General features: G+C 39.4%; 1 protein-coding gene across 1 annotated transcript; it reads right to left on the bottom strand.

Annotated features, from left to right (window-relative positions):
- Window positions 1-4910: 4910 nt before the first annotated feature.
- Window positions 4911-11046, bottom strand: LOC134746213 (tyramine beta-hydroxylase). The gene is made up of 11 exons (XM_063680539.1): window positions 10904-11046; window positions 10558-10778; window positions 9752-9892; window positions 9103-9366; window positions 8650-8799; window positions 8317-8449; window positions 7504-7670; window positions 6569-6751; window positions 6195-6382; window positions 5645-5801; window positions 4911-5034 (listed from the first exon to the last, which is right to left on the bottom strand). The coding sequence occupies exons 1-11, from the start codon at window positions 10977-10979 to the stop codon at window positions 4933-4935; spliced, it is 1782 nt and encodes a 593-aa protein (XP_063536609.1). The 5' UTR covers window positions 10980-11046; the 3' UTR covers window positions 4911-4932.
- Window positions 11047-13380: the final 2334 nt, after the last annotated feature.

The raw sequence follows: 13380 nt of genomic DNA on the forward strand, positions 1-13380 counted from the left end.
CCTCCTCTAGCCCAGATCTTAATCCTTTAGACTATAAAATATGGCAGTATTTAGAGGAAAAGGTGTGCTCAAAACCTCATGCAAATCTAGACTCGCTGAAAAAATCTCTTGCTACGGCAGTGGCCAATATCGACATGAAAGTGGTGCGTGAATCCATTGACGACTGGCCACGAAGACTTCAAGCCTGTGTAGATAATTATGGCGGTCATTTTGAATAAATGTTATACATTTAGATTCTCCAGTTTATAAGCTTTCAAACGCTGTACAAATTATACGGAATAAACTTAAACTTTTGATTTTATTTGATACTATGTATATGACAGAACTTATGAGCCGACTAGGTATAGTCTCCATGCTACAAATCTTCTCGACCAATCATATTGTCGCATTGCGTATGTTTTGTCCCTCACGGGCGCACGCGTATCGCTGATCTATGTAATGCTAGGTCTATGCTTAATTGTTACACTTATGGATGGTATAGAAAGGATCGCAATCTCTTATGGCAGAATTGTTGTAAAAGTGACCGCGTTAAGCTTTAAATAATAGTTCCTAATCTCTCCGGTGGCGCTAGTTAGGCTGGGACATGAGTATAACATGAACCATATAAGGCAACAAATAACCCGACCAAATTACGTAGGTTGTTTTTGGTAGTATTTCGGTGTATGGTGGCGCCGCCTAATTACTGTTTTTTGATGGACACTTTTTATACATAGAGATTTGGCTCCTTTATACAGTCTCCATGGTTACACTTCTAAATAAAAAAATGTGTTGAAATCATGGATGTAAGTATGGTTGAAATACCAAAAAGAGTCCAAAAACATTTGACATTGACAGTTACTCCATACAAAAATGAACTGTCATAGGGATCATCATTCGCCGCGTCGATTTATAGTGATTTATAGTTAGTCTTCCGAATGTAGTAAGTAGTTATAGTTTGGCAAGCCATTTCCAAAGTATTTTTTTATCTAGCAAGAATTTCTGAATTACAAAGTGATATTTAACCTTTTGACCATATGTAACCGGTTTACTAACATTTAGGTAACCGGTAACCTTGTAACTGAAACTAAGTGTGTGTGGGATTTAGCGGAAGCCGCTCGACCCCAATTACAAAGAAATACCGCAAATCGATGTACAGGTTAGCCGTTTGGCACACGCATACTAGAGGTCAAAACAAAATTTTTGACCCGCAGTTCCTAAAAAAATTTCCCCGGGGGAGTGGTAAAACATAATTTTTCAACCTAAACCTATTATGTGTGGTATCATACGAAAGGGCTTTTTGAGGCGATTCTTAAAATATATCACATCATTACATTTCGGCCATTTTTTTTTTGAATTAAAACAAAAATAATTTTCGAAACATACCAAGTTTGGGCTCCTCCAGATACGATATGGCTGATTTTTTTTGTACAATATACCACAAATGATACGTGATATCCTCATATCCAACCTCAAGAAAGCAATTTTGAAAATAATATCATTAACATTTTTTTTCCATTTTACAAACTGACACAGTTCTACTTCAATACCTATTTTACGAGACATGGAACTGTACTGCAGATACGGTACATATTAATCATAAAATGATACGTAATATCCATACATCGAACGGGAAATACCTCTTTAACCCTTTAACTGCGCCTTTTCATCGGTTGGTATAGTATGTTTAGTTTTTGACACAAAATATCAAGGTTGTATCCTTCAGATAATCTAACATATAATGAAAAATATTAAAAAAAATATTCTTAATGAAATTATTTTCAAAATTGCTGGGGTTAGATATCAAGATATTACGTATTATTTATGGTATATTGTACAAAAAAAATCAGTATGGTACATATATCGTATCTGAAGGATACAATCTTGATATTTTGTGTCAAAAACAAAACAAACTATACCAACCGATGAAAAGGCGCAGTTAAAGGGTTAAAGAGGTATTTCCCGTTCTATATGTATATGGATATTACGTATAATTTTATGATTAATATGTACCGTATCTGCAGTACAGTTCCATAAGTCTCGTAAAATAGGTATTGAAGTAGAACTGTCAGTTTGTAAAATTGAAAAAAAAAATGTTTATGATATTATTTTCAAAATTGCTTTCTTGGGTTAATTTTTAACAAGCAGAAACGTCTGCGATCGATGCTATTAAGCTTAGAATAAATTTAAAAGTGGAAAAATTACTGCCTTGGGTGAGACTTGAACTCACGGCCTCTGGATCGATACTCCAGCGCTCTGCCAACTGAGCCACCAAGACCTCATCCATAGTCAGCAAATCTTCCCACTATATGGGTCTAGGGGACTCTAGCGACATCTACCGTAAGAGTGTTACACTTCTTAAACGGCCACCGGAGTTCCAAGTCATATTGGAAATTCACCAGTTACGATGTGCTACCCATTCTAAATTAATTTTTAACAAGCAGAAACGTCTGCGATCGATGCTATTAAGCTTAGAATAAATTATAGTGGGAAGATTTGCTGACTATGGATGAGGTCTTGGTGGCTCAGTTGGCAGAGCGCTGGAGTATCGATCCAGAGGCCGTGAGTTCAAGTCTCACCCAAGGCAGTAATTTTTGCACTTTTAAATTTATTCTATGCTTTCTTGGGGTTGGATATGAGGTTATAACGTATCATTTGTGGTATATTGTACAAAAAAAATCAGCTATATCGTATCTGGAGGAGTCCAAACTTACTTGGTATGTTTCGAAAATTCTTTTTGTTTTAATTAAAAAAAATGACCGAAATGTAATAATGTGATATATTTTTAGAATCGCTTCAAAAAGTCCTTTCGTATGATACCACACACGATAGGTTTTTTTTTCATACAAAAAAATAATGTTTTACCACCCCCCGGGGAAATTTTTTTAGGAACTGCGGGTCAAAATTTTTATTTTGACCTCTAGTATGCGTGTGCCAAACGGCTAACCTATACATCGATTTGCGGTTTTTTAATTCGAACGGGTTACACTAATTATTGTGATTTGTGAATTCAACGTATTATACTGAAATTGAAAGTTCATGTAGGTATTTATTTTAAAACCAGTTACATACATATATTTTTACATATATTATATTTTATTTCAATGAATGCTTGTAGGACATGTATGTCAACGGGGTATAATAAAAAAATACAAATTATTCTAGTATTCAGCCAACTTTATTATGGTCTAAATATTTGACATAGATCCTTAAATCCATATTTACATTTTGAGATCTAACTAATTTTATCACCTATTTATTACTTTTTTACCTTTAATGATGATACTCATATTAAAGAAATTAGGAACATCCATATTAAACAAATAAATTATTAAAATTCTACGTAGGTATATCTTGTTTCATTATAATCATTATTCAACATGGGTATAATTATTATAAAGCACAACATTATTAGGCTTATCTTATATTATATGGCTCAAATATGAATAACTGTCATACAACTATTTTTTTAACAACTACTACGTCTACAACTAGTAACTACAACTAGTAGGGTAATATCTGTACGAGTCTTCTTTTTATTTTATAAATTCTTATAAGTACAGTTTGGCAGGCCAAATAAAAAATACTCGTCAGATTTTTTTGGGGGTGATGATAGTGACGGTTAGGATAAAAAGACAGTATGATTGCTCAAGTGACAATGACCATTTGCTAAACATATTTACCTCTCTTCTTCTTCTCAGTCGGATACTCTTGTCAGAGCAGTCGTGGTCATTGAGGTCGTTGTACGGCTTTTTTCGTAGTTTCCCGCCATATGCTTCTCTATTTACTGCATTCCGCACGCACAGATTTAAACCTGACCCGGTGAGAGCTTTGACTTGGTCGGTCCATCGCATTGAGGGCCGCAATCTGGGTCTTGTGCCATCCACTCTGCCCTGGACAACAAGCCTCTCCATGGCGTTGTCTTCCTTGCGCGTAACGTGACCGAAGTATCTAAGGATACGAGAGTGAACGATTGCCGAAAATCGTTGTGTAACCTTGAGTTCCTGGAGAATGGATATATTAGTGCGGCGCTGAGTCCACGATATCCGCAGCATCCTTCTCCAGCACCACATTTCCAAAGCATCAATGCGTTTCCGTTCACTCTCTCTTACTTTACTGTCCACGTTTCGGCACCGTAGAGCAACACTGGGAAAACGAGAGATCTTACCTAGTTGCTCATTAAATAAAGTTAGAAATAGATTAGGGTACGACGTCACAGAATAACTAATAGTACTACCGTACAGAAAATTCACTCTTTCACAAAAGCCAGATTTAGGTACAAAACTATACCTACACTCGCCGCCTGCAAGCAAAATTGAAACTTATAACCGCGCACGAACCGTGAATCTTCTTTGCGCGCCGCAGTTTTATAACCGAGCTGCGAGTGTCGGCACGGGGTTGTCACTTGACAAGTTTTTGTACCTATACCTACTGATTTATTATTTTTAAGATAAATATGTAGGAATTACAAACGTAAACATAAAATTTTTAGCCGGAAATAGTATGTCTGATTCTCACGGAAGTAGGTATGCTACAGAAGTACTTATTCCTTTGAAAATACGTCGGTCAATGTAGTCCGGAATTTAAAAAAAAATGTTTTTTCTGCTTCCTTGTTCTTCCGTTTATTCAGACATCCGTAAACAGAACATTATCTTTTATACAGATTAGATCGCGATTTAGGTTTCGAAGCCATTATGTATTTTCAATTTTGCGCGAGCGGCAGCCCACTGCCATACACCTGCCCGGGTGGTGCGCCGGCCAAATATACCTAAACTGCGCAGTGACACCCCCCTGACGACGTACGACATAGATTATGGTCTGAACAAATTAAATTACTTTCTTATGAAAATATTTTAATTTATGTTTTTACAAGTAGTCACCCTTTTTTTTCCTTTGTATATGATATTTATTTCGTTTATAGATAATGGTCGTGATTGATTGGTAATGTTTTTTTATTTATTTTTTAAACTGGATTCCATTGTGGGTATTAGGACAAACACGTCGTTGGGCTGGAAGAGGAAGCTTGATTCTGGGGATAGGCAAACCTTCCCAGTCACCCTGAAACAAACACGTACAAATATGAATTGTATGATTATATGACCGACAGCACGTCGCCCGGTCGGGCGACCTAGGTACCGATGGGCGGATGTGGTGGACGCTGATCTGCGCGAGCTCCAGGTCCATGACTGGCGAGAAACTGCACAGGACCGGGATCAGTGGCGAACTGTCGTGTTGGAGGCCAAGACACACTTTGGGTCGCTGCGCCAAAGGAGTAAGTAAGTAAGTATGATTATATGACTATGTAGTATTTATATTATTTTGTACACACCGCGGTTCAAACTGATTACAATGTAATAATGTCATTGCATGAATATCAGCCACTCTGTGAAGATGGAGCAAACATTAACATTAACAGTGGGCTCACCGGCTTTACGGACAGATAGCTTAGGCATGGAGGCGACGATTTACAGGTCGATAAACAGAGTTATCGGGAAACATCAGATGGCGGCACCTTGAATCGGTCCCATTGGACATTGGACTCATTTTACAGAGGTGCAATAAGCTCACTCGCAGTAGGCTCCATGGGACCATGCATCTATGGTTTGAAGGTTACACCATACATACATGTGCCGTTTACATAGAGGCGATAGTATCCGGAGTGTATTACCTGGAAACGGTGCCCATCGGACTGGTTGCACTGAATGGATATTGGCGACTCCATATAGAGCGTGTGTAACGAGCTCACTCTCAGCGGGCTCCACGGGTCTATGGACAAGTAGCTCTGGCGAGGTGGTGAAGACTTGGAGATCGACATGTTGTCCCAGCTGAAATAAGCGATACAATGTTGTTTTTAATTAAACCAGAAGCGCACCTTAAAATAACTATTTCCTTCGAATTGGTCCGCTAATATGTAAGACACGACACTAGTTCCAGGACTTTATTTCTCCCATGACCCATGAGGCAAGGCAATCTAAAGCCTTTATCTTGAATTCAGGTTAATTAATTGGGCAACTTGGCTTTTAGAAGACTGTGCAAAGCGCATGAGTAAATAGAGCAGCTATCTATGATTATAAAATAGAATCCTGAGCGTGTTGAGGGATTCAAACGTTAACGCCCAAGGCGCAAATAATTCTGCTAACATTGTGACACGTACTGCTTTTCACATCACCTATAAGAAAGTTATTATATAAGATTACATTTTAGAAACAAATTCGTACTTTCTCTCAAAATTAAAGAAGCTCTTCAGTGCGGCGTTAGAGACAGCGCTCTTGCAGACCTCGAGCGTGGTGGCGGGGTAGTAGTGGATGTAGTTGACGCACATCTCGTCCGTTATGGCATGGCCTCCGATTGTGGCGTTAGGGCGGTCCAACGTGCGGTAGATGCAGGTCGTTTCCAAGTAGTCACCCTAAATAACAAATAATAGTCACATTATGTTAAGAAAACCTTGAAACCAGAAAAAGCTAGAAGTGGTTACTAGCTTAAGCAACTGGTTATAAGAGCTTAAGTACTACTAATGAATTTATTTAATTGTAAATACTATACCCGGTATTAGGGACGACGGTGGAAATAGTGGTTTGATTAAGTCACTAACCGGCAGAACTTTAACAGGCTTGTGCAACAGCCTGATCTCCTGGAAATGCGTGGAATAGTGCATGTCACGGTTCAGCACTGGCAGCTCGACGCCGCGCCGCGAATGCCTTGTCCAGACCGCCACACCCGTCAAGTGCGTGTGTAACTGACTGCCGAAGATGGTGATGCCTTCCGCCGGAAGACCCTGGAGAAAGTAATTTAACCGTGCATTCATTGTTAACCTTTTGACCGCCAAAGATGTTCACTGACGCGCGTGCCTAATATCAATCCTCGTGCATTCCGTCAAGATTCACGATGGCGCGCCGCGCACGATATAGGCGTGGCGTTCAAAGGGTCACAATATTTTAAAATTATAAAAAATATAGTAGTGAACCAGGTAAATAATATATTACATATGAATTAGAACACTATGGGTATAAAATTATAAGCTTCATAGTATCGGGTTAGCCTTTTGACCATCACTAAGGTTCACTTGCACCATCCCACTAACCCGAGGTTAAGCGGTTAAACCGTTAACCCAGTGTCAAATTGTACTTTTTTTTTGTTAACGGAGTGGGCGAATGCTTTCACGCACCGTCCCCCCGGCCGCGAGAAGGCCATTGATGGGGGGGTGTGTGGGACTCGCTCCTCCTGTCCCCTCTCAACTGGCGAGAGGGGAGGGAGAACCTGGCCCTACCCACTAAAATGTCAAATTGTACTGGTAACCATGGTAACTACTAACTACAGGTTTAGCCGGTTAACCCGGGTTGGTGGAATGGTGCAAGTGGGCCTAACCGGTTAAACCGGTATGAGTTGCATTGCAATGATATTTCTCCGTACAATTGTATACACCTTCGAAAAAATATATTGAGAAGAAAAAATGGGCATGGATTAAGCCTTACCAGCGAAGAATGACAATCAACACCGCATTTTCGAAATGTATAATGGTAAACTTACAACGCCTGTGCACTGCGGCACGCAGTAACCGGATAGCGGGAATGCGTCTTGTCCCGGAGGAATTGCCATTTTGTCCGTATATTCGAGGCCCAGCTCCATGATTGCCGCGTCATATTTCCGCCGGTTAGGGGTCACGTAGAGCATGATTCCGGAACTATCAACCCAGTCTAAAAAAAAATATATAAAGCAGAGAATTAAATAATTAGTATCATTTTCTACCAATGAAAGATTCACTATTATTACATAAAAAAATATCATGCCTGCAGTGCACAGCAGTGTGTGTGTATCACAAACAAGTGCATTGGATAAACGTAAGAAAAGAAATAATATGTCATGTCGCCTGACTGGTAAAACTACCGTGTTAGGGCCTCTAAACACCTCACCGATAATTGCATGCGAATTGCATTACATTGCGGCATTTGTTTCCTCAATTGAAGTCGTTACACCTATTTAGCCGGTAATCAGATAATTGCCGGCTAAGTATTAGGTGCAACGAAATTGGTTTTGGCGTCGAATTAGTACTCGTACAAGATTTACTCGTACTCGGCTGCTGCTGCTGAGGATCCAATCGCATAAAGTCAAGGTGACAATGACAACGTAAAGCCACAGTCTATAAAACAATACAGTCATTCGAAGAAGCCGTCTAGATAGGGCAATCGTGCGGGGTGCGAGGGGCGAGGGGTGTACCGTACGCACCCGAGCTGCATACATTCGCCATTGTTAGTAGATCGGTACACGTCAAAGGCGCCAGTCCACTGTATACTTAAACTGTGGTAAAGCTTCGTATGTATTTTAAAATGTATATATAAATACCCTTTCTTAGTTCTGGGTTGTTGTAGTGCACTTCTAGCATGACGAACTTGCTTGCCTGGGGCCCACCGAGCGGTAAACCGGCGTCATCGGGGTACGTAAACGGACGAGCGCCCATCGCCCATGCTGCTTTTACCTTCGCAAATAGATACATGAGTGTAAAGAGGGTATTAGGCTGTTATGGTTGGGTTATCGGTTATCGTTAATAAAACAGTGTTTCTTGAATAAAATCGTGAAAAATGTGTATGTAACATGGAAGTTTGTAATGATGAGTAAAGTAAAATTCATGCCTAAAACGAGAAAGTCGTAGTGACTAAATTGCAAGAGAAAACTCACCTTAGAACATTTTTTAGTAATCTCAGGTCTACCCGAAGCAAAGCAATCGCCCTCGTATAATGGGACCTCTTTCTTAGGATCCACGTCGCAGTAGAAAACTTCCATGTGGTGCACCAAGCCTTCATTTCCTCGGGTTATAACCGATTCAAACTAAAAAAAAACAGATATTGCATTCTAAAATTATATTTCTAATCGATACAATATCTGTAATACTCTTCAGATTCACTCCTAAAATAATAATAAAACCTAACAAAATGAAACGAATGGTTAATGTACCTACATAAAATTGTGTAAAAATATTTTTTATAAATGTCAATATCCAGAGAGAAAAATGGGGACTACGTTTGTATGGTAGAGTGGCCGTCCACTATCCTCTTAACTGAATGTGTAGATTTGAACGAATTTCAAATTACTTAGAGCTAAAAGTGTTAATCATCTATAGACTAGACAAACCTGTGTAATATGATGAACCTTCTCAGTAATGAAATCAGGCAGCTTGAACACTTTGCACCAATAAGTAGTGTCACGGCCTGGAACCTTAAGGTCTTTATTGGTAACGTGGTACTGGGTTCCCTCAGGTTTGGGTGAGTTCACAGGAGTCATGAGCCGTACTCTAATAAAGCCATGGTGTTTGGTCGAGGTGCAAGTCAAGCAGAGCCCTTGGGATGAGAACAGTTTGTCGGTGCCTCTAGCCCAGACCACGTGGACTGTACCTTCCTGTAGAAAAAAATGTTTAATGTGTATTTTATCAAAACATAGGCCAATCAATTCTAGAAGAATACTATAGTTATAACAAACAGGGAACTTCTAACGTAAATGAAGTTACCGGTAAAAATTAAAAACGTGAAACGATGATGTAAGCTGTGTGCAGATACCACCTACCTGTAAATAGCATAGATGTCGTTAAATTTACCCATTAATAAGCCCACCTATTATCCATTAATTTACCGATTAATAAGTTAACCGGTAAAAGATGATGTAACCGCTATGAGGTATACCGTTATAAGAACACATTTCTGTAAAATACTAGTAAAGAGCATGTCAAAGATGTCATTAAATATGGACACAACACAAAGCGGTAGATTAGGTTAAAAGGTTAAACCTCGATGACATAATCGTGATCATCGCAGGTGTCGAAGGGGCGTTCGAAGAGGATGGTGCGCGTACGCCCGTCGAGGTGGAAGGCCTCGCAGTCCTGCCGCGGGTCGCGGAGTAGCCGCCCGGATCCATCAGCGTGCATGTCCTAGAACAAGTAAATATGATATCTGTAGTTACTTGTAGTTGTTAGGTTAGATTTAATAAGTTTGCACTTACTTATTTTCATTGAACGACGAATACCACGATACAAAGATTACGAACTTTTATATTGAAGGAGATTATCAGAGTATTGCATATTTGTGACGTTTTCAACCAAAAGGTACCACATTGTCGGTTGTCGATAAGGTTGATTTCTAATTGAAGCTGTATGGAAATAGCGCCTTACTGACAAGCGACAATAAGTACCCTTTTGATTGAAAATGGCACATTTTACTGTTAAAGGACGAAAAAAACATTCCAAAACGTGAAAAGTCAAATAGTATTGACGATCCGAAGAATAGGGCCCTATTGCATAATAAAACAGATAGTACAAGCTAACTAAACGGCTACCGCCTGGTTCTCCGAAGATAACCGGTAATTTAGGTTAAAAGGTTAAAAGTGTTAAAACTCGATGAGGTATTTACAACTTTTGATTCTAACATAAACCACAACCTAAATATACTCTGGTAAACCCACTTTGTCAGTAGAACAGGACCAAAATTTAAATTATCTATGGATGTGGACCATGGGATAACAACTCTTCGCCCCTAATTTTTTTTAAATTTGCCGCCATTTTCTACTGACGGAAATGGCTTGCCAAACTATACTTACCTCGAAGTGCTCAGAGCCGTTATAATCAGTCCACAGCACACACACATCTGAATTCTCCAGGTCCCCTCGGTCCGAGAAGCCGAGTGCGAACCATTTGAAGACGGGCGCCGACTCGGACACCAGCAGCTGAAATTGGACCCTCCGGTTGGCGTAGTTTACGCGCCATCTCAGCACCAGCTGGCCGTCCGGGTCCAACACGGACTGGCTTTCTGCGAGGTGCCCTAAAAATGAGAGTTAGAATGAGATCGTTGAAAACGGCACGTGTAATGGATCTTTTACATTCTACCCATGAGACGGATGATGGTGAGTCAAAAACTTTTTTTTATAATTTTAAACATTGGCTTACCTGCATCACGAACAGAGTACGTCAGCAGCGAGCACACGCACGAAGCCAACACGAGCAGGACTCGTTTATCCAGCATGTTCCCGAGACGTGGTCTGCGCGGCGGCAGGCGAGAGAATGGAGATGCCGAACGTTGCCCAGAGTGTGACGGAATGTCGGTAACGTACAGTCGGAGGATATTTTTATTACTATTAAATTTCACTGATTTAAACTTTCACGATTTTTACTCATAATAACAACTAATTTGACTTGCTATGTTCGTATTTACGATTCGAGTAACTTACAAGGGTAATATTTATTCAACTAGGTCATAATTACATAGGATAAAAAAACTATAAATACCTACCTAAGCTTAAAATTAATAAAAAGCTTTAGACCTCGCCATAAGCTTAAAAAAAATAAAAATAAAAATACTTACATTACTTACTTCGTTGAGTCATTATCACAGCGAACTCACAATGGTCTTAAGTGCCATATTCCCAAGGCCCATGTCCAAAAGTTCACTTGATATTAGCTCTACTATACACGCTTAGCCACATGCCAATATAAATTTGTAACGGCAATTTAAATACATTAACAATTTGATACACAGGGGATACTTACCTATTACTCACTTGATTTAACTTTATTGGTTGCACTTAATTATACAAAGTTACAAACCTAATAATTCGAGCAAAGGGGAGCTAGCGCGCGTCGCATCTATGAATGAGGAGCTACCAAAGCGCCTCATATATAGAGGCTTCTGGTGACCAGAGAGCTAGCCAATATTTCGCTCAGTGGATTCAGCATTATGCGGTCAGAGCTTCTGGGCACCCTACCAAGCGACCAGGATTTAGGGCATTTTTTATTACAATTTTTTAATTTAAGTGTTTTTTATTTATTTATTTAATCTTTATTGCACAAAACAAAATACAATCGTACAAAAGGCGGAATTCATGTTATTAAATAAATTACAAACACTGCAAGTAATAAAAGCTTGTAATACAAAATCCAGTATGTAAGATTTACCAGTCGGACTGTCCAGTTTAAGAGGAATTAATAGATTTGCACACAAATAGGTGGCTCGGGGGCGGCGCGGAATGCACCGCGTTATTAAATTCCTGGCGCGGGGACACCTCGCAATCCAATAAGGCTGTAATCATGCCGCGGGCCGCAAGGAGATGAAACTCCGTCTGTTGGTTATTGGGGTATGGATTTTGTTTAACGACGGTGTGTTTATGTGGTTTTGAATCAGTTTAAGAAAATAATTTTGTAAGCAGTAACGAACATTATAATGTTTGAAATAAAAGAATAAAATTAAACTTTATTAACACAAGAAAAAATTACGTTACCTAGCTCGTCTCACTAATATTTTTTGCTTAGGATAATTTATTGAAAGCGCAGGATTGATCCTTGAGTCATTCTATGATTTCTATGTATATTTAAAATTACATTATTTATACAAAACATTCTAATTTTCTTGAAGTAATTTTATATTTCCAGAATCTTACTTATACTTAATACAAAATTTAAAAAAATATATATATATGTTTCAAGAATATTATAGATTAGACAATATAAAAATCTGCAATTATAACATTTACAAATTGGTTAAACCTGTTGCTGTAAAAACGCACTTATTTGTACCTATCTCTTATTCTAACCCTGTAGTTTAACTTGTACTTTTCGGATCTCTTGATACGTTCGCTTCTTATTTATAAGTTTCTTCAGCGTGTCGGACACGGGCGTGAAGTAGACGAACGACTCTCTATGTCTCGAAATCCCCACCAACAAGTGAGGGGCGGAGTCATACAGCGGCTCATTTAAGTTGCTGGATATCCTCACCAGAATTACATGCTTTGCCTCCTTGCCTTGGAATTCATGTATTGTTGACACATCGTACCCAGCTTTTTCCATACGTTTTTTCTCAGCTTGCTTGAACACTAGATATTTCACATCCTCGGATTCGTACCTAGGAACGCATTTTATAGTCGTAAAGGTTTTGCATCTTAAGCTGCGCAGTACTTTTGATGCAGAATAAGCACCTTCATCGTACTTGTTAGATATGATGGAAATAACGTCTACAGGACATCTATATGACACGCTTAAGGACAATGTTGGCTTGAAGAACATCGATGACATATAGTAGTGTAGCGTTATTTCGTTAACTCGATTTATGAAGCCAAGCTGGTTGGGATCGCCCAGCAAGTATAAATTCTGGCAGCGGCTGAACAGGCAAACGAGGAACAGTTTCCCGGGATGTTCCATCAGCGCCTCGTCCACCCAAACAGAGGAATACCTTTTTCGGCTGTTAATTAAATATGAGTCGATCGTTCTGTAAGTGTCTTTGTAATCGGACGGATCACCGCCCCGTGTTTCTGCCATACGTGACCGTATGTCTCGAGCTCCCTCTGCACATGAGGTCAATACCAAACTTCCGAGCTTGTGGTTCTTAATAATATGCGTTGTCTTCCCACAGCCGGGCACACCGACAGTCAAGC

Source organism: Cydia strobilella, chromosome 12 (assembly GCF_947568885.1).
Source record: "Cydia strobilella chromosome 12, ilCydStro3.1, whole genome shotgun sequence".
NCBI classification, from domain to species: Eukaryota; Metazoa; Arthropoda; class Insecta; order Lepidoptera; family Tortricidae; genus Cydia; species Cydia strobilella.